Source organism: Ammospiza caudacuta, chromosome 18, assembly GCF_027887145.1.
Source record: "Ammospiza caudacuta isolate bAmmCau1 chromosome 18, bAmmCau1.pri, whole genome shotgun sequence".
Lineage (NCBI taxonomy): Eukaryota > Metazoa > Chordata > Aves > Passeriformes > Passerellidae > Ammospiza > Ammospiza caudacuta.
Window position 1 is genome coordinate 5,115,464 of NC_080610.1, and position 21,915 is coordinate 5,137,378.

Below are 21,915 nucleotides of genomic sequence, written 5' to 3' on the forward strand. Positions count from 1 at the left end.
GTCTAAACAAAAGTCCCCTGAACTACATATTTCAGAATAAGATGTTTCCAAGAACAGGTTGCATTTTTATCCCTGGATTAGAAAAGGAAAATGGAGAGGCTCCTTGATCTGCTGACTCCTGTCCACCCTTGAAACCAACCAAGGACTGAACAGAACTTGTTCCCTTTCCCTCACTCCAGGTAAATAGTTCTACAGAGCACTGCACTGTGATTCTGCAGTTCTGGAATGTGGCACAGTCCACAGGCTCAGAAAATACTGTTCTAGATGGTACCTCATCTGGGCAGCTTTGGTGTTGCCATTTTGTGACTACAATAGAAACCCGAGAAAGTGACGGCTTCCGGCTTTATTGAACACAGAGACCACAAAATCAGCATACAGTTACTGCTCTTTAATTTAGTTAGAACGTGGAGCTGTGCAAATCACAGTTCATAAACCCCACCCACACATCACCCAGGACTCTCCCTTCAGGGGTCCCCTCACAAACCAGCCTGGGAGGGGGAATGAAAGGGCAAATCCTATTAACAATCCTGGATCCACTGGACCCAGTTTAGAGAGGCTTCTGCCTGACTCTCAGCACAGGGAGGCCCTAGTGTTTCTAAAACACCACTACACAGACTAAAAACACCCCCCTTGCATACCTGATGTCAGGTGATGGCTGGTCCCATGTTATTGTACATAATACTTTAAACTCATGGGTAGGGGAGGAAACCAAAGTAACAGCAAAGACTAACACCCATTCCCCACCATTCAATGCTGAAGGGAGGAGGAAGGGAAAAGGAGCACACTAAAATCCAGTTAAACCATGATGTTTGTGAGACTTAGAGCAGAACTTGATTCAGCTTTTTGTTCAGTTCTGCCAACCACGTGAGCTACTGCAGCAGTAGCTTCCTTCTCCCACCAAGGGAGGAAGAAGAGAAGTACTGGAAGAAAATACAGCCCTACCCACCTCCCAATGACTCCAAGCCCTTTTCCCCCCACCCCAGAGCAGGGAATGACCCTGAGGAAAATTTCTGTTTGGAGAATCAGCTCAGGTGCTGCAGCAGCAGCTGCACGAAGGACCTTCAAAGGAGCAACTTGGACAATCTGCAGGAAAGGATGAGGTAGTGGCAACTGAATTATTAGTTCTCCAGCTGCCACTCCAGGGAGGATGGGACATTCTCCAGCACTTTTCTATTCATGACAAGTCCATCCTTTAATTAACCTTGGGCAAGTCCCCTTTTGCCATTGTCCATGCCCAAGGTCTGAGCCACTTCAAACATTTGGCTTTCTGACAAGCACCTTCTGCCACCATTCCTGTCACCTCACATCCACAGGCCAAGAGCTCAAGCACTCAGGAATGTCCACACCCAGTGCCTAGTGCAGAACTACACATTCAGGTTCAGATACTTTCACCTAGGTTAAGGTTTTGGGCAGGCAAACTCACTGCAGGCGCAGGGTCTGAAAATGCTCCAGTGGCTCATTTGCTGCCTGCCTCATCTGCCATCAGGAGGGGCAAGCAGAGCTCAGTCTTAGTGTTTCTAGGCAGTCTTAGTGTTTCTAGGCAGGCTTTTGGAGGTATTAAGAGACACAGAAGGAATAAAAGCCCACAAAACCAAAACAAGAATTCAGATGTGCTTCCCCAGAGACGTGGTATTCAGGAGAGCTGCCCAATTCCTGGGGCTTTTTACTCCTTCCTCTGATGCATGTCAGAGGCCAAAATCTCAGTGGGTTGTTCTGGGAAACACATGCAAATACATACATGTGCTGTCCTGGTGAGACATGTTGCTGGATGTTCAATTTCCCCAGCTTTCTGGGCAGGGCAGTCAGTGGGAGAAGCTGTTCCAGAAGTTGGTCCTTACCCAGGAGAGTCTCCTATAGCAATTCCCTCCCTGGCACACAGGCCAGGGTGGCTTCACAGCTTGCAGCCAAGTTCTAAGGCACCACAGTAAAGAAGCCTGAAAAGGCCAGAGAAATATTTCTCAAGCCAGAAAAATAGTGTTCAGCGGCTTTCCTAGGTGCAGCTGGCAGGAAACAATCCTTTTTGCTTCTGAAACGTGCCAGGAATCCACAGTGAATCAGGATATCCAGGAGGAGAGAAGCTGGGTGGGGAGAGAGAGGCAGTGCAGCAGATGCACAGTGTGGTGCCCCGTTAATGCCCTGGAAGTGGCTGAAGTGCATCTCCCTCCCTGCTGCTCAGCCCAGCTCCAGTGAAGTGGTGCAGGCAGCAGGAGCAGCCTAGGTTGTGTTTTCAGGTAGCTTGTCACGGGTCAGTCCATACTGCACACTCACATTGTGGTCCAGCTCCTCCAGCTCAGATGGAAGGGGGATGGCAAGTTCTCCCAGGTACAGAGAGAGAGCTTCAAAGGAATCTTCCAGCTTGGAAAAAGGGGGCCTAGAAGCAGCAGTGAGAAAACATGAGTAGGAAAGAGGAAGCAGAACAGCATCTGGAAAGGCTGAACTAGCTGTCCATCCAGGTCCCTGTACCATGTACAGAGTGATGAACAGGGCCACGATTTCCTCCCCATTCAGCTTCCAAGACTGCAAAGCCCTCATCTGTCTGGGCTACCCATTTTTATAGCCAGTCAGTGACCAGGGATGTCTGGCTCTTTGGAACCTACAGCAACACTGTTCTGAAGCTACAAATTTCATAACTGAAATCAAATGAAGTATCTACCTTACTGTCAAAGTCTGCCCCTGCTCTTTGTAGCTGAGAAATCCTGAACAATCATTCCTTCTTAATCTGTCTTGGAATTGTTTCAGACATCTCCACCGTACAGCAGTGTCTCTCCCAAACTGTGGACTCTGAAGCCTCTCACTCATGGAAGCCTTTGAGCATTCCCATAGATGGCTGGAGCTGCCCTCTGTGCAGAGCAGTCCTTGCACTATGGGAACACAGACACATCCTGCAGCTTCCAAAGAGTCCTTCAGACCCCAAACCTACCTGCTCTCTGGTTCCAGTCTGCAGCAAATAGCAGCCAGAGGGAAAAAGGCTGGAGGACAATCAGCAGGAACAAACTTCTCCCAGAACAGCTTGACATTAAGGCCAAAATCCAGTGTGCGTGGGAGACAGTCTGGGTCAGCATAAACCTGGCCTATGATCTAGAGAAAGTGAGAGAAGCACTTAGGTACTGCAATAGATCAGGCAGGGGCTCCTTCAAAGTATTATGGTGGAAATGAAACAACAGAAAACTGTTCTTCCTTCCAATGGAGCCATGAGCTCGTGGCACTGTGTACAGACAAACTTCACTGGAAACTTTTTCAAGACCTGGAGAGGTGTCCACAGCTGTGGAAGAAGTCCCAGATGCCTTCTCCTCCTGCCCAGGGTCTCTGCCAGAAGACACAGCATGATGTGCCCCTCTCAGGGAGCTGTACAGTGTCTTGCAGCTGGGGATGATGCAGCCCCTCCTGATTGCAGGCAATCAAGGCAACCTGCACCACCATAACCATCTTATCATGCCAACAGCAAAGCCCCTCAGTACAGAGCCTGTCCTGAACAATGCTGGGAAGTCAACAGCAGCTCCAATTCTGAATTGTTCTGCCAGTGACAGAGTCAGCCCCCACCACAGCCAGAGGGCTGGGACAGACAAGACAGACAAACAACAATAACTGACAGCCAGGAGGCTGCAGGAAAAGGAGAGCCAGTAAAGAGCTGGGTGGACAGGGAGCCCTGCCCCAGCATTGCCCCAGTGCTCACCACCTCCAGCACAAGTGTAGAGGGAAGGAGCCCACAGCAGAGAGCTGTGGGGGCATCTGGACTCAGAAGGTCAACAGAAACTTTCACGTGGACAGAGTATTAAGTTTAAAGCCTCACTGGGTATCATAGAAGGGCTGTTATTTATAACCACCCAGGCTTTTCTATGCCAGTAACTCAGCACGACAGCTACATCCTGGAACTAGACAGAAACACCCATTATGTATTTTGGCAGGTTTATGTCCCTATCTGTTTGAGTGTTTAATTTTAGGGGATTTTTTTAGCATAATTTTGGCGACAAGGAGAATGTTCATATGCTACTACCCTTTTATTTGTCTTTTTTTCTTGATGAAACAATTGTTTTAATCCCACATACGGATTTTTCAAGTTCCTAAGTCTGTAACTCACAGCCACAACATTCTCTGAGAGGAGGGCCCAGTGTAAACAGAGCTCCAGATGAGGCCACAAAGATTTATGCACAGACATTTTCTTTGTCTCCTTCACCCAAACACTGAAAATGAAACTGTGCTGGCATCCCCTGGTGTTCCTGCAACTGCTGTGTTACACATAACACCCTGCCTTTCATCTGTATTTCCACATTTTTAAACTGAAAATACCTTGCAGCTTTCAAGTGCTGCTTTTTGTTCTGCAGATAGAAAAGCCTGATATAGCAGTCAGACTCTGCATTGGCTCAGAAATAAACTAAGCCAACAGACTTCAGGGTGCAAGCTTCATTAATCGACCTGCAAAGAGGTTTTTGTTTCCACTTCTTTGAAGTGAAGTGCCATCCCCAGTGGAAGCCCTGAATTTGCTGAGATTATGCAGCTGATTGTTTTTCTAATGAGGCAGAAAAAGAAAAAAAGCATCACAGTTCTAGGGAATACATTACTTTCAAACAGATAGCAGGCTCAGTCAGAACTTGATGACTTTTTTACAGCTTCTCTCAGTCCAGGAAGAAACTGGGACCAGCAAACTACAAGACAGTTATCTTCCTTGAGGAAACAGAGCCTTGTTCTCCCAGTCTAATTCACCAATAATGTGCTGGTAGGTCACAGGCTGCACACTCAGATGCAGAGATCTGGGTGTACACAGAGATGGGTACATTAAAGATGCCATTTAATGTCCTTGTCTTACCTCGCAGAGAACAATCCCAAATGAAAAAATGTCCACCATCTCATCGTAGCTCTGTCCTGTGGGAAACATGAGACATTCAGCTCTGTAAAGAGAAGTCACCCAGCCAGCTATTTCAGGAGCTGCCAGTACCAAGCTTAACTAAGGCTTTTCTCTGGAGAGCCCTAAAACAGGATTCAAAGCAAGGCTTAAACCTGAGCAGGGCTGGTCACCCCAAGATCTGTATATACCAGCTGCATTACACTGCCATTACAGATGTTAACCCTGCTTCTCTCTTGTACTGGGGAATTACAGGACAACACTCTATCAGATCTGAGCAAAGGCTAAGAATAACTATGGAAAGCTCCTGCCCATTTTCATTGATTGCTGTTCTTGTGGATCTCTACAGAGCATGGAGCCAGTGCTCAGCTTCCCCAGCAGCCAGCAAGTCCCTGCTGCAGTGACTGCAGAGATAATAAATTACACACCGGCAGCACTTTGATCCTGGGAGAGCTGGCAGGCTCCAGCACGCCATGCTCTGCTTACAGACACACCCCTCCCAAGGCACGAGCTGCTCAGCAGCCTTGCTTTCAGAGCTGATGTCAGACTATGCTGTTGCTGTTCTCTTGACAAATGCCAGGACTGAGACAAACTCTGAGAAGCAGCCTCAGACTTCTTTAGGGCTGGAGACCTTGAGAAAAGGCAAACAGAACAGCACACAAGAAAGTAACATAGAAAACTGAGCTGGGGGAGAGAAGCCCAGTCCTTCCTTCCCCAGTAGACTGTGCTGGACAGTGCTGATATCCCAGCCAGCCAAACTATCCAACCTGGTCAGAGAGACCTGCTCTTTAGGAGGAAATTGTATCTACTGTATTTCACCCTCATCTCAACTCCTGCAGGAGCAGCTTTTCCTCTAAGGGTCACAGCTCAACCTTAATGCAACTGAGGGCTGCATGTCAAAACCCAGATTTCCCTGCACTTGTAGTACAATTCCCATCTGAATCCTGAGGCTTCAGCAAACCTGGCAGCACATGGCCTCTCCCTAGATCTGTGCAACAGCATAAACCTCATCCCAGAATGTAACGATTCCCTCTTTCAAGGGGCAATTCCAAAGCACGAGGCTATAACAGAAATTGATCTTGGGTTCAGTTTTATCTCAGGCCTCTTTTTATCTTTCCTTTTACTTGGATTGCAGCAAGTTTACTTCTGTTGCCCTCCTGAAGAATCCTGCTGTCAAGCCAGAAACAGAACCTGGGCTGGTACAAAGGCTCACCAGGGCAGGCACTGCAGGACTGCAGCTATGACCTCTGTGTGTATAGCAAAGCTTCCACATCAGCAGGTCTAAAACCACAGGCTCTAAAAGGTTTGGGTGCTACTGGGGCACAGAAACTTCCAGTAATCCTGTCATCTCTGTATCTTGTCACAGGCTGTCTCCTTGCCTGCTCCCTGTGCTGGACTCTTACCATTGAGCATCTCTGGGGCCATCCAGTAGGGGTTCCCCACCACGGTGTAGCGCTTTTTCCTGTCGCTCTTGCGCAGCGTCCGCTTCTTGGCCGACGGCTTCTCCAGGGTCGGCTTCTTCCTCTCCTCCACAATCAGCCGGGACAGACCGAAGTCAGCCACCACCACTGTCTTATCCTGCACAGGGGGTTCAGTACAGGCTACTGATCACTCCCAGCCCCTTTCAGGAGCAGAGAGGCTGCAATTCCTGTTCACTACCAGCTATAGTCTAAGGCAACTATCTGGGTTTCCTGCAGCCATGAGCATAGCAAGATGTCCAGACAGTGTAAGAGACCCAGTTCATGACCCCAGCTCATCACTTGCTCCCTTCATGATCTTATTTCCTGTGTGGTTGCTAGCACTTATCCCACCAATTTGGCTACACTTGCCAGGGGAAACCTGGACCTTTCCTTTTAGATCTTCCTCTTTTACCTGTTCAGGAATTAACTTGGACTTTGATCCTGGGTTGTCTGAAGCCAAGTGAAAAAGGGCAGGCTTGAGGGAATGAAACTACACAAAACTCTTGTGACCCAGCATTTAAAAGATTGAGAGGACACACGTGTACACACCTACACACTTGTCTGAATCCTGAGTGCCAATAAAAAGTCACTAAGTGGTTAAAAGAACAGAAACAGCTGCAGAGAACACCTCAGAGTTGAGATAAAGAACAGAGCTGTACTAATTCTCAGAAAGTGACTCTTACAGGAACTGCTACCAGAGGAAGGGTGGTAAGAGAACAGAACACAGAAACAGTGAAAGCTGGATCAGTCTAGAAAACCCTGTGTGAGAATAAAGCTCCTTTGCCTGGGCACAAAGCCTCTCTGAAATCAGTTCCACCCTGACAAAAGAGGGAACATCATGTGGAGAAAACCAAGGGAGGAAGATGCCAAGGAGAGAAGCAGCATGCTGTGGGAACTGAGGTGTAACTCACCAGCTTGATCAGGCAATTGTGTGAATTCAGGTCTCTGTGAATGATGCACATGGAGTGCAAGTAAGCCTGGAACACAAGGAGAAAAGCTGGTGTTAGAGGTTCCCAGATGAGCATTTTATGACAGACTCCACAACCCAGTTCCAGTAGTCAGGCAGTGCCCACAGCCCCTCATACTCCACCCTCTTGAAGCCACTAACTCTGACCCCAGAGTTTGCTCTGTTACAAAGCAACAGTCCCACTCACCATTCCAGAGGCAATCCCTTTGGCAAAGCTGACCTTCTGCTGCCAGGGGAATGGGTCCTGAAAGATAAATGGTCAGGGACCATCTTACCAGCCAGCAGTTCCTTCACAAGAGGGACTATTACAGCACTCAGAGACACATGATACAGCCCCAGAAAGAAGAGGCTTCCTGCCTCAAGCTCACCCACAGCTATGAAGCAGCTTTACTGCACAGCTCCAAAGAAAACTAACAACAAGTACATGAGGCTGGCACAGCCAGGCTCACTGAGTACACATCTCCCAGGTGTCCAACACTCACTGCATTGCGCAGGAAATCCTTCAGCGTGCCCCCCTCGATGTACTCGGTGAGGAGATTGAGCTTCTTGTCCTTGTACAGCACACCAATGAACTTCAGCACGTTGGGGTGGTCCAGGCTGCGCATCACCTTCACCTGCAGGCACAGACATCCCAAAGGGATGATTCACAGCAAAAAGGGAATGGAACAAGTGCTGACAGGTCCATTCTGTGGTGAAAAGCACTCCAGAGCTCAAAGTCCTGTTCAGGGATCACAGAGATCACTCGAACACCAACCTTAAGGCACTCAATGAACTGTTGCCCCTTCATTTTCATGCTGTGCAATTAACCTGATCTTAGTCTTTAAGGAGAGCACTCTTGAGTTTGGCTAACATTTCAGAGGGCAAAACTCTCCAGAGCAGCTATTGGGTCTGTGCTGTGTGTGTTAGGGCCACAACAGGAGTGCCAGGTGTTTAGAGAACTGCCTTTAAGCTAAATCTGACTTTGAAAAACATGGTAGGCAGCCATCAAGAAAATAGTTTTGCTTAAATACAGCATGAGTCTTAAATATGTTACAGATATTGGCCCTCATCCTTTGTACTTATGCACAAGGCTCAAGGGATAAATCCTTTATGTACTGCACAGCTCAATTTGCCTCTGACTGAAGTTGCTCTTATCACTGAAAAATTAATGAACTGGAGCTGAAGCAATGTCTATTGCCCAGTGTGAGTCACACTTCACTGCAGCAAACATTCAGCTCATGTCAGCTTTTCCCTGAGCAATGTCTCCCTCCTCAGCACCTTCATTCCTGCCAGGCTGCTGGCAGGATCTCTCTCTCTGGGGAAGATGGGAGAGTTCTACCACACCACTGGCTCAGAAGCTGTTTGAAATTCTGCTCCTACCTCTGTCAAGAAAGTCTTCTGTGTTTCCTCATCACAGCGAATCAGCTCCTTCATCACCATCACCTTTCCTGTTGCTTTGTGAGTCACCTGGTGGAAACAAAACCCACAACTACAGGCAAGGTTCAAGAACACACACCTCCAATGCTCCTGCAACTTCTGAAGAAGTGCAACACTCCCCTCCACCCAGAGAAGAATAGAGATGGGAGGAAATTCAGGGATCTGCCAAAAACCGCGTGAAACTTCTCCTTTTGGAATTCACTGAAGGTGCCGTGTGTGAAACAGAAACTACCTAAAGCTGACAGAGGATCAAGCCAAGATCCAGAGCTGAAGGCTCCAGTTTGGGTAGCACAGGGCTGAGTGTGCACACAGGCTGCCAAAGCCTCCACACTGCTGCATGCCTCCAAGTTCCCTTATGGAACACATTTGTCCAGCAGGATGCTCACATTTTGTGCACAAGCTTTACCAACTGCATTCTGTGCCAGCAAAAGAATCAATGTTCACTTGCATCAGAAAGCAAACCAAACAACCCAAAACTGCATTATAAATGCTTCGGCTTTATGGGGAATCTGAATCTCATCCATGTGCAAGTGGAACTGGAGTGCACAGGCTGTTCAGTTAAGGCAGGAAGCAGTTAATTTTACCTTGCTCCTTTGGAGCAGTGTGTCTCAACATGCAAGGAATGTCCTAGAACAGTGGAAAACACAAAGAAATCCATCATAATAATAAGGTAATAAATTTCCTGGCTCTTAACATGGAAAGCATTTCCAGTTCCTCAAGAACTGTTTGCCTATCTCCAACTAGTTCCTGGCATTTTGCTGTATTATGGAGGTTTTTTGTAACCAGCTCAGGCTTGCTTGCACAGGGTGCAGGAGTGAGTAGAAAGAGTCCAAATTCCTATGAGCACATTTTTCCTGGAAATCATCTCCTCTTCATTTGCTTAACTTGGACAGCTCTGGCTCCCTAAGATCTGCAGCAAACTAAACAACCACCTTGCCTCTCTGATCAGAAGAGAATTATGTGACCAGATACAGTACTCGCTGCATCACACCCAGTCAATCTGAAGTCCAAGAAAAATGTCACTTTTTTTTTTTTTAATAGTAGGAGGCAAAAAAGTCCTTTAAAAAACCTCCAGAACTAAAATCCAGAACATATGACCCAGTTACAGTATTTAGGAAGCTTATGAGCTCTTGCAAACACTGTGACACACCAGTTCTGTTTGGAGCCATGGACATAACAAAGCTGACACAGGTGGAATGTGAGTGCATGGAATAACACAACAGAAGCAAGAGTACAATGTTCTTCTGCTCCCATCTGAAATCAAGCATCCATACACAAGTAATGAGCCAGGGAACACTGCATGTTTCAGCCAGGGACGTCTAATATCCAATGATAAAGGGAAGTGAAGAGATAAAGGCAAGGCTAAGTGGAATTCTTAAGCTGACACACCAGCAAAACTAAAACAAGTGTCACATGAAACTCCATGGGGGCAAATTTAACTCCCAGAGCATGCACCAGAACAGGACAGCCATGGGGCAATTTGAGCAGAAAAGAAATGCCTTTGTGCCAGTAACTGCTGGGACACAGATGACAAAAGCATGCAACAGAGCAAAGGTTTCACTTACCTACACCTGTTATTTCTCTATGAGCAGAGAAGAAGAGAAATATGCTCATTAGTATGGATCAAGCATTGGGTTTGTAGTGCTGGCTCATCACCTCCCATGGAAGCATGAGATGAACATGGTGGCTGGACACCTCAAGTTTATACCAGCGAAAGGGGAGAAGTCCCATCCCCTGGTGAGCGCAGTCTGAGTACTGAGGAACTCACAGAACCTTAACAAGGCAGAGAAAGGTGCCCCTGATGCTGTCAGGAGCATTGGGATAGGAACTGCTGGAGTACCCTCAGTCAGATCAGAGTTTAAATGCCAGAGAATGCTATTGACTGAGATTAGAACTGTGAGAGTCATGCAAGACCAGACACCACCCCACAATGACAAGCCATTTAGACTGTGCCAGAGATTCAGACATGGTCACTACATCAGCCTACAAACCCCTGAACACACCACACTAAGGGTGGGTAAGAAATGCTGGGGAGCTGAACACACATCAGAGGAAAGATGCTCATAAGAGGAGGTGTGGCCTGTTCCCTGTGCTCCCCACCTCACCCTGCTGTGACACTCTGGAGGGCTAATCCTGACTCACAAGATGAACATGTACAGCCAAGGTTGACACTCAAAGGGGACAAAGTCAAAACCATCTGCAGTCAGACACACTCACGGTCAGGAAAGGAAACAGAAATGGATCTCAGAGCAAACCAGGGAAGATCCAAGACTGATCACTCTCAGCAAGGCAAAACCACTGAGATGGTGGTAAAGAATGCCAAGACAGGCAGACATTTCTGTACTCAAAGTAACTGATGAATGTTTGAGGACCTCCCTCACCTTGATTGCTTGTCCAAAAAATCCTTTTCCTAGAACTTCACCGTGGATCAGGTCACAGGGCCGGAAGATTTGCTGGGAGCAGCTGGAAGAGGAGCGCAGGGACTCAGAACGACTGATGTCACGGCTCAGGAGGAGAGGTTCCTTTGGAGAGCTGGGGCCAGGGGACTTAGAAATGCTGTTACTTCTCCTGGAAAACAAGGATGACAGGAAGGTCAGGGAAGCTGCTGGGTAACCTTTGGTCCAGCATATCCCATCATTCACCCCTAAGGACCAGTTTCTAATGTGCTCCAGTGCTTTTACTATCTCCAAACCCAGATGCTCTCCCAGCACTGTGGAAACTCCTTATGAATCCAGAGCAGCTTCCAAGTCAGAGCTGCCTAACAGCAACAACAAGCTCTCCTGCACTGGCAGTCTGAGGTGGAGCTCTGAGAACAGGGGGAGGAAGCTGTGAAGACACATCACTTGCTATCTCTAAATAAAGTACTGGTAAAAGACTAAATGAGCAACTGAGTGCTCCACTCTCAAAAAGACTTGTTCCCAAGTCCCAGGTCTCAGCCAGATTCCCCTTCCCCACGTTCTTCCCCAGTCATCTAAGGCTGGTAAAAACCTGACCTTTACATTTACTGACTCTGAAACTTAGTAGCTTTTCTCTGTTAACAGTAGAGCTCCTTATTTTTATTACTGAACGTTTGTCATCCTGAAAGGGAACGGAGAGGGAGTGTACACCAACAGCAGAGTCCCAAGCTCTTCATGACTTCTCCACTGGTTTACCCACGGCTGACATCAGAGATAAGCCCTGTCCCAGTCACTGCAGGCACAAGGCTGAGCTGCCCAGGCAGGCAGCACAGGGCAGGGGCAGGGCAGGGGCTGTGATTCCCAGCCTTTACCTGAGGGAGCGCCGTCGCAGCGTTCCCTCCAGGTTCTCCTTGATGTCCAGAGGCGAGAGGGAGCGAGGGGAGATGGGCGCCTTCATGTGGCTGGGAAGGCGCGAGTCCAGGCGGAGCCTGTCCAGGCGCTGCGACACCGGGTCGTGCTCTATCAGCAGCTGAAGCGTCTGGCTTGTCTTGCGAATCAATTCCTCCACCTGAAATCAAACCAAGGGCAGCATAGCAGCAGGCTGGAGGAATGCAAGCTACAGGAGACAGAGGAGACACAGGGAATGCCCCTCAGGAATCAGAGGAGAGAGTTCAGTGAGATCACTCCATAGTTGTGGTTTAGTTGTGTGCACCACAACTGTCTACCAGACAAGTCAGGCTGGCAACACAGAAGTTCCTTATGCTATCCAATACTTCTTTCTGCTCAGCTACAAGTAACCTATATAAAAAAGATGTGGACAGGCTGGAGAGGGTACAGAGAGGGGCCACAAAGATGACTGAAGTGCCGTGAAGCTGCCACGTGAGGAAAGGCTGAGAGAACTGGGTGTGTTCAGCCTTGAGAAGATTTAGGGGAGACCTTATCACCATGTTCCAGTATATAAAGAGTGGCTACAAGGAAGATGAAGACTCCCTTTTCACAAGGAGTTACATGGAAGATACAAGAGGTAATGGTACAAAATAATCCTGGAAAGATTCCAGGTAGACACGAAGACTTTTTTTTTTTTGCAAAAAACAATCAGCCCTTGGAATAATCTCCCCAGCAAAGTAGTGGATTCCCCAACACTGGACACATTTATGTTTCAGCTGGACATAGTGCTCTAGATACTGCTTTTGTCAAGAAAGATTGCATCAGATGATCCTTGAGGTGCTTTCCAGTCTGGTATTTTATGACTCTATGAAATACGTTTCTTTCTCTGAGAAGTGTTCAAAAACTACACAAGTTTCCACCTTGAACAGTGCTGCAAAAAACAGCTTTGCAGAAGTTGCATGGAGATCTATCTGAGAGATGGCTTGTGCTTATGTTCTCTTTAGTGCCAACAGTAAATAAAACCCTTGGGAGGTGAACGTAATGGTGTTCCCTTTACACTCCTGCAGCATCCCCTGATATCTGGAGAAAGCATTTATTTGTAAATAAAGATAGCAAATAGATTTTTTGCAACGGGAAATGTCCCTAGGATCAGCTGGGCCCTTGTGTATTAGCACTGCCTCTAAAAGGATCAGAACTGTGCACTTTACCAGCAGTACATGGGAGAGTCTTCACAGCCTCTCTGTCCTCTGTCACAGCCCTAGACTTTTCTCATTATCTCCCTTCACATTTGCATGCCACAAAATCAGCACTGAATCCTAACTGCATTCCCATCTGTTACATTTTCCTCTCCAGCTGGAAGGCAAAGCTTGCCTTCATGTTTATTCCTCCTGTCAGCACAGCACTAGCAGTGTACACACACTGTGTGCAGGGTGGGAGAACAGTTCAGGAAAGAGAAAAGGTGTAGGAAGGCAGAGGAGAAGGAGGCTTCAGAACAGAGCTCTACCCACCTCCTCCACCTGTAAGGTACGGATGGGAGCTCCGTTGATCTCCAGGATCCGATCTGCAGGGTGGATGGCGTTTCGGACATCTGGGCTGATGTGCATCCTGTTAACCCTACAGATGGGAATTACAGTCTCTATGTGAAGTCAGTTCAGCCAAAATTATCAAAAATATGCTCCCCTTCATACTGGTATTTTGAAATAAACCAGTGCTAATCTACCATTAGACCAAGTGCTCAGGTCTGAGCTGGTTTGGAGAGAGATCTTCATATCACCGGTGGGAAAATTTTAGCCCAAATTTTTGTTTTGTGCTCACTGAAGGAGACAGCACTGAGAGACACAATTATCAGTTAAGGTTGTCACAGGACTGAAATGAAGACCAAACACAAATGACTATTAGCAAACCTACATCCCTGTAATGCCAAGATTCCCTCAGGACAACAGTACTGCAGGATTTTTACCAGCTCCCTCTGCATGGGAATGTACATTGTACAAAACCTGGTCATACTCACTCTTTCACCTGGACACCAGTGGCATAGCTGGAGCAGCCACCTTCAACAGACACAGAGAATCCCCTCTTGCCATCTGTGGCTGCTGGCATGGAGATGAGGGTCAGTGTGTAAGGCAGCTGCTCACGCAGAGACTCAGTCGAGTGTTTTTCTATCATCGGTGTCAGCACAATCTGGTTATGGCATTTTCCACTGGAAGAAGTGAACAAAGTCATTATGTCCCATCCCTCCCTGCCAAACTCACACGTCTGAGTTCTCTCACTGACCACAGGCCATAGTTTCAGTGTTTACACCACTCCTTCCTCCCTCCCTCAAAGGCAGCTTCCTGGCATTCCTCAGAGTACACTGGCTGAAGCACTCTGAGCCAGCTGAACACGGCTTACACTCAGCAGGAAGCAGCTCTGTGGGAAATGCAGCTCCTCTTACCAGTAGAGAGTGGAATGTTGCACCAGTGCATAAGTGTCCCCATCCTCAATGATCACTTTGCAGCTCATACAAGCAAAGCACTCAGGGTGATACTTGTATTCGCCAGCCACCTACAGACAGAAAAGGGAGTAGCTTAGGAGGGCCAGAACCCAGCAGCAGATGCAGCTCCTCTTTTCCTCTCCAATCAATGTGTTCACTCACATCTCTAAGGCAAGTGGCAGGTTTTTACTGAAGAGTTCTATTAGTCCATTCTCCATTTCCTGAACCCCATCCATGGCACCTTGTTTGCAGAACTCCAAAACAAACATTATCAACCCTCTAAGCAAAGCTCATGTCCCAGGAACCTCTGCTGTATTTGGCAGCTGCTCAACTATCAAAAACAGTTGATAGTCTGCTGCAGACTAGTAAACAAGGTATTAAACCTTCCTGTTCAGTTGCTCTTGGCACGATAATTAATGTTACGCCTGAATTAATAAAGCTAAAAGGGCTTTTTTTTTGGCAGACAGGCAGTGCACAAATTCAGATACTTAACCAGCCAGCTGACAGAAAAAAAAAGGACAAACTGAGACAAAAAAACCTTTAAAGAATATTTTTATTAATTGGTCTATTCTTCTATTTCCCTTACGAGAACTTCATTTAGTGACATTATTATGCAAAGACTTTTGTAGGCAATGAGAAATTTCCTGCACATTTCTCAGTATTTTCTTTTGAGGTAGCAATCATATTACTGAGTACCATCCTGCTTTTTTTAGGCTCTAGAAAAAAAATGGTGTTGTTTTAATCTTGGCAGTTTTAAAGTTTAAATATTTGCAAGGCTGTGACAGGAGGAGAACATTTAGGTGAGCCCATACTGTGCAGGAAGAGTTCAGTGCATCAAAGCAGTTGGGGCTAACACTGCACCAAGACACCATCAGCCTGAAACAGGACTCTGGCCACAACCAGGTGGGACTTGGATGGCAATTTCCCACAGCCAGAACCTGCTGCTCACCCTGAGCCGAGAGCTGGGACTCCACAGTGCAGTGGAAAATACCCCTGGAGACACTGGGGCACTGAGCTACAGAAACTGAACAGATGTCCCCTGAATCCCCTTTCTGCTTTGTAGGTCTGTATTTTTCAGCACTTCATTTGTTCATATGCTTCAGATCCTCACATCTCCCTCCTTTAACAGCTACCCCCATTCAAAATTAATTTTTATCTAGAAGATGCCCACACAAGCTTCATTTCTAATCTTTGATTAGACATTAGAGTAACAAGGAGATTATTACCCTCAGTTTATTTGGTTATCTGAATACCTAAGATAACTCCCAGCTAAATTTGAGGAGATGAAGGCAGGCATGTCCTGCCTCCAGGCAGGAACCCTTCCAAGTCCTTACCATCACAGGCCCAGTCATCAGCAGAGAGCAGCCATGGCAAGATTCCCCAAACTTCCCCCAGTAGTCTTTGTGACAGTACAGCTTCCCATCTTTCTCATAGTACCAGTTAGTGAGGGGATCCTGGCATTCAGAGCACCTTGAAGGAAACAAAAGAACAAAGTTCCAGTTGGCAGCAAGTGACAAATCAACAGTCCTTTCCTGCATGGAGAACACAGACATTCAGCAGCAGCTCAGCACCAGGCAGGTCTGACAGCTATGGATGCACTGAACTCTTCTGCTAGTTATGGATGTACTAAACCCTTCCACTTCCCAGTGCTCTTTGAACTCAAAATTAGCACCAAACCCAAGGTCTGTAAGGACAGGTGGATTCAACCAGTACAAAGAAAAAGAAGCTTCCAAATTTTAAAACAAATCCCACACATTGAAACCCACATTTATAAATTTTGCTCCTCTGCTTTCTCCCTCTTTCTGGATGCAAGTTTCCAGCTGCAGAGCTGCCCAGCACAGCAAGAGCTCTGCTCTGTTTGTGCTTAGTGTTTCTACAGCATCCCCCTTGTGCCAGGACCTGCCTCCTCAGCCAGGTCAGAAGCAGGACTGAGAAACAGGATTCACTTCCCTTTGAAATGCAAAGCCAGTTTTGCACCAACCTTTCTGGAAAGTTTTTCTATTGTTCTGTAGGAAGGCCTCTCCCAAAAGGTAAACTGCAGCATTCTGTTTGAGGGAGAATTTTCAAAGCAGCTCATCCCCTGAGCTCTATATATTACTGCATCCACCAATTAACTGTGATTAAAACCCACCTCTCCCAGCTGATTGCTCTCCCTTCTGCTGATCACAGTGCATGGGAAAGTAAACACCACAAGAAACCCAAATAAAAAATCCCTAAATAAAACTAATTCTCTGATTTCATGAAGAGAATCCCCAAATCCTTCACATATCTGTCAGCCTCTATTTCAACAAAAAACCATTATTAATCATCTATCTACATCCTTTCAAGAAACAAGCTCCCCCCTCCCCCCCAAAAAGAAGTAAGGAAAAAAATGCAGCAATTCTACTGCAGATACCTTTTTAGCAACTCACAAGCAGAACCCAGGCTTGCTGAATACAAAATTATCCTGCCTCAGCAAGATGCACTGGGCAAGGGAGTTTAACTTCAGCAGCATGGAGGTGTGACTTACTGAGAGATAAGGCACAGACAGGAGTTGCATCAGTAAGGATTATTCCATTAGCCCTGGGCTGCATGTTCTCAGACTTTAAAAGGAAAATAAGTCTGGCACTGGCCATTTCTGAGTGCAGAATCCAGGTCACCAAGAACTGGTTCAAAGAAACACCTGGAGGATCAGTCCATCGACACAAATGTGAGAACTAGATTTTCTTCTGTCTCCTCCCCCACACCTGTCTCAGTCACTGCACTGGGGGGAAGCACTGCAGTGGGATGGGGGTTTAGGTGGGTGCCCCTCCAGGCAGCTGACCTCCCTCAGCACTCAGTGTGCTGGTGCCACTGGAGGAGCACTTCTTACATGCTCCCAGGGCTAAGAAGAGAGCTACAAGTGACTTCACCCCTCACGAGCTTCCTAAAAGCTTATTTGTGCCAAAGACATTCCTTGTAAACTCCAGCAGCTTGTAATGAGCACGATGATATGTGAGGCTGGTCATGCTCCAAGAGAGCACAGAGTTATTTGCTCCATCTCAAGAGACTGCAAAGTGACAAGGTAAAGCTGCTTGTAAGCAGCCCTTGGCTTTAGGGAAAAGCACACCTCATGGAGTATTCAGAGCTGCACCCTCCCCTCAGGAAGATTGCTCCTTAAGATCTATTTGGCTTCTACAGTGTTTGCTCTCCCAGCTGAGGAGCATCAAATCCTGTCCCCCCTCCAAGTGATGGGAAAGAACTCCAGCGCATGCAACAGGCCCTGCCAATTCGTATGAAGCAGAGGGAACGATAATTTAAGATTGCTTTACATGGTACGTACATCACTAGAGCCCCAGCCTGGGGGCACTGTCATGGTTACACCCTGCTCCTGGTATGCAAGAGACCCAGAAGGCATCCCAGTGCATTCTGCCTTCAACCACTGGCCTTTGGCTTCCATTTGCAGTAAATACCCCGTGCTGAATGAGCACATAGGTGAGTGGGAGGGAAAAAAGAGCAAGTGGAGACTAACAGCAAAGATTTCTATCGTTTTGTGGCAGGAACATCTGGCTCAGCATGGGCAAATCGGATCCCTCAGACTTATCCAACTCCTCCATGCGTGCCTGTACCAGTGTGTGTGCTCCAGCAGTGATTACATCTTCAAACAGGGAGCTGTGACCAGACCTGCACTTGGGATGCAGACAGCAGTGCTGGAGACTGCTTCACCAGGATTTCAGGACTTGGCTTTCTGTGTTCTCTCCACACAGGTGGGTCACTTATTTGTTTTTAAGCACATCACCTTCCCTTCCTCACCTCTCTTCCATTTCACCTTCAACCCCTTCCTTTTTCTCCCTAAGTAAATGTAAAATTTCTGCAAAAGCAATACATCTGTTTAGGTGGGGGATCATGTGCATTTGCCTTTCCTTTACCCCTCCTCTAGTACTAAATGCTTGATTCAGCCTTATAGCACTTAGTTAAATTTGCTTCCATCCGGAAATAAGCACTGGTATCTAATTTGGAACACACCCATAGCAAAATGAAGGTAAGGAGGTGGAGCCAGCAAGCAGTCAGTTCTCTGCTATGTAATTAAACAAATCTGGGCAGGACAAGTTTGCAGCTTAAGGCTCAGAGCCCCACCCTGGGCAATGAGGCAACAGGAACAGAGCAAGCAGCCCTGGAGAGGCTGGATGCTGGAAGGGTGTAAGTGGCTGCTGGGTTAATCCCTGAAGGAACAGGACACAGCTGCAGCCCGTGTCACACAGCACCTTTGTCACTTACCATGCATTCTGTAACCTCAGAAAGGCTCAGAAAGGCAGGTGTGGGAACTGGCTGACAGCACACAGGTACGGCTCCAATGCTTTTTATCATTCACCAAATGATAAAAGCAGCACATGATTGTTCCACAAGGCTCTCATTGAAGAGACATGTCAGAATTTTATCCCAGAAGATACAAGAGTTGCCATTTCTTCCTCTCCCGCCTCACTGGAGCTGTGCCCTTGCACCAAGGTTCTCATCAGCCGAGACAGGAATGCAATTACTGCTACAAACATTAAGGAGGCCAACCTTTGCCAGTCACCACAACCAAGAGAAAGGAGTATGCCATGCTCCTCTATCTTTTATAGATTAGAAACCACTAATCTTCTCCTAGATTATATGCTATTCTTATTACAGAGTAGCAAATCATGGTGATCAAGTTTCATGGAGGACTGGTAACAGCCATACCTGCAGATGTGCTTCCTCTTGCTGCCCAGCCACCATTTTCAGAGCTGCAGAACCCTGCTCTGATTATACAGACCAGACATTAGAATTCTTCACCTCCCATCTTTGACTGTACAGAATAAATTAATCTGCCTCCCACATCCATCCTCTAGGAACCCAAGCAGCATCTGGGTGCAGACTTCAGCCCTGATGCTCTGCAGCACAGCAAGTGCAGAAAGAGCTCACAAATCACTGCTCCATGGACTCCTGGTTTTGTGGTGGGTGGTAGGAGGATCAGGTCACAACAGGTAACCAGCCTAGTTTCAGTTGAAAAGCTGCACTGGTGCCTGGTGGCATCTCTTTTACAGCTAAATGAAAGGCAATACCTTCATGGAAGCAAAGACTTCCCTGGCACTGAAGGGACAGATCCCTTGGAGAAGGGCTCATTAACAATTACCCCCCTCACACACTGTCAGGCCAGATCAGTTAACGCTAGACAGGCTCAGGAGGGCCGTGGTTCCAATTCTGCCGGCAGGGCAGGGAGGGGACAGGCCCAGAGAGCTGCAGAATGAAGCATCAGCCCAGCCTGCAGCTCACCCAAGGCTTACTCACCCGGGCTTAGCTCAGTGTGTGTGCTCTGGCTACGTAACAGACACCAGACAAGGAGGAACAGACACTAGAAAGACAGAGTGCTTAAGCTCTGACTATGCAAAACCATTTCCACACACTCAGGAGAAGGTGTACCTATGGCTTAGCATAATACCCTACACATATTACAAATAATGAGTGTCTGCTCACTTTCCTTCTTCTGGAAGCAGCTGCTGTTTCAGAAAGTTGCCTAAAGCAGCTCAGCAACTGTGCAGCAGCATTTACTCCTATCCTAGAATGTTTTACCAACGGGCTCCTTACTCCCAAACCAGCACAAAAGTGTTTGCAGAACAGGATCAATAACAGCAAATCCCAGCAGAGGGGAAACAATGAAAGTGCAAGCTGTGCCTTTCCCCATCCATCCACCTAATCAGCACATCAGTGTCAATCACCAGCCTGGCTGTGTTCAGCCTCACTGACTTTTCTCACTGTGGAGAAGCAATGCAATCAAAGTGTTGTTCTGGAACTATCACCTTTCTCAATTCTCATTTGTTCAATTGGACCAAAACCGAATAAAAGTTGAATTAACCAAAATACCACAGAAGAATCCTTCTCATCCTAGTTACCTGCAAAGTGCCTGATTTCTTAAACAGGATTATGTGCTGCCTCGCTGCAGATTACATCACCTTCCTGAACTCCCACAGCAGCACCTCACCTCACCCAGTCACAAGGGGCTTTGGAAGAGAAGCAGCAGCAGGCACATTAATCTCATTCCTCTGCTGGTGAGCAGAGCACAGGGCACAGTGGCACATTGAGTGCTCTCTGCCTGGCTGGGCACACACTGGAGCTGCTCCCTCCAACCAGGGAGCTGGGAAGGGACTGGCCATAGGAATCTTCCCTGTAACATCCTGAAAGCAACACGGGATCCCACTTTGAGGCCGGCTGTTTCTGGCACACGAGCACGGGACCTTCATTCTTCCAGCCTCACCCACTGAGCCTGGGCTGGCACACAGGGGGAACCCCACTCTGGAGCCCCTCTGCTAACCCTGTGCAGGACTTACCGAAAGGGATCCTTGGGAGCAAAGTAAGCTGGAGCAGACAAGTAACTTCCCATCTTCAACACTGGATAAACCGGATCAGCCACAAACTTGTCCAACTGCCTCTGAACAGCTCTGTTCTGCCAACATGGCAGCAGGCAGTGCTCATTTACTCTTGCGCTGATTCAGATCCTTCACCTCCCTTTGAAGCTGCCCAAGGAATGCCAGGTCTCTCGGCTGCTCATTCTTTTTCAGATTTTTCCTGGCTCCCATTGCTGTAACCATCTTCTCCTGCACTCAGCAGCAGCAGCTCGGGAAGGACAGAATCCCTGCTCACGGGCTAGTGGGACATGCTGCTGCAGCGGCCCTGCGAGCTCTGCTGCCTGCTCACCACTGGCAACTTTTCCCTTCTCTGGTTCCACCCAAGGGTGGGAGGGGAGGAGGAGCCATGGCAGGCGGACAGCGGCGGCTCCAGAGCCTCAACAGGCTCTGCTCCTCCACAGGGGTGGAGCTCTGACCCAAAGAGGGGCTGAGTATTCAGTGCTGAAAGAGAGCAGCTTTGGCCAAGGAATACAAGCACACACACGTGAAACTTGTCTTTGCAGCAGCCGCACGTTCTAATGCAGGAGTCAAAGACGGCAACGAGCCACATCTCCAAGTACATCAAATTAACTATATACATTCCTAAACCCTTCACAGTGAGTGGGGTTATCCTGCCTTCACAGCACCTACAATCTGTTCACCCTGCTGCAGGAGGTAATTCAGTGTGCTTCATCCAAGGAAACACTGCTTTCTTTCCAGTACTGTTTTAGGAGATCATTACAATCCTTTAACAGAATTGTCACCTCCTGAATGGAAGCTGAGAGGTATAAATCAGCACACAATACTCTCTCCAGCTCACAGAACATGCAGTTGTATCACTGTGCTTGTCTGAAGCCAAGCATGATCTCTAGTGACCTAATCAGCTAAAGCTGCTCGCAAGACACTCAAAAATGGAACAAACATATGCTGCTGCACCCAGCCCTCCCATTTCTGTGTAGTCAGCAAAGCCTGGCATGCCTGAACACAGCCTGAAAACCATGCTCTGTTCCAGAGGCAAGAGCACAAGGGCTCTGTAATGTGCTTTTCCTGGAGATGCTCGCCTCAGCTGGCACTCTGCTCCAGGGACGCTTGGGGCTGGAACAAGGCACTCTT

The 21,915-nt window shown here is 47.6% G+C and overlaps 1 protein-coding gene across 1 annotated transcript; it reads right to left on the reverse strand.

Moving 5' to 3' along the window:
- Positions 1-387: 387 nt before the first annotated feature.
- Positions 388-20,964, reverse strand: LIMK2 (LIM domain kinase 2). The gene is made up of 15 exons (XM_058816580.1): positions 20,746-20,964; positions 15,775-15,910; positions 14,402-14,511; positions 13,979-14,167; positions 13,476-13,581; positions 11,952-12,148; positions 11,065-11,251; positions 8,627-8,713; positions 7,750-7,881; positions 7,455-7,511; positions 7,212-7,277; positions 6,244-6,418; positions 4,805-4,860; positions 2,921-3,078; positions 388-2,371 (listed from the first exon to the last, which is right to left on the reverse strand). Exons 1-15 carry the CDS (start codon positions 20,796-20,798, stop codon positions 2,215-2,217), a joined length of 1,866 nt encoding a protein of 621 aa, XP_058672563.1. The 5' UTR covers positions 20,799-20,964; the 3' UTR covers positions 388-2,214.
- Between the last annotated feature and the right edge of the window lie 951 nt (positions 20,965-21,915).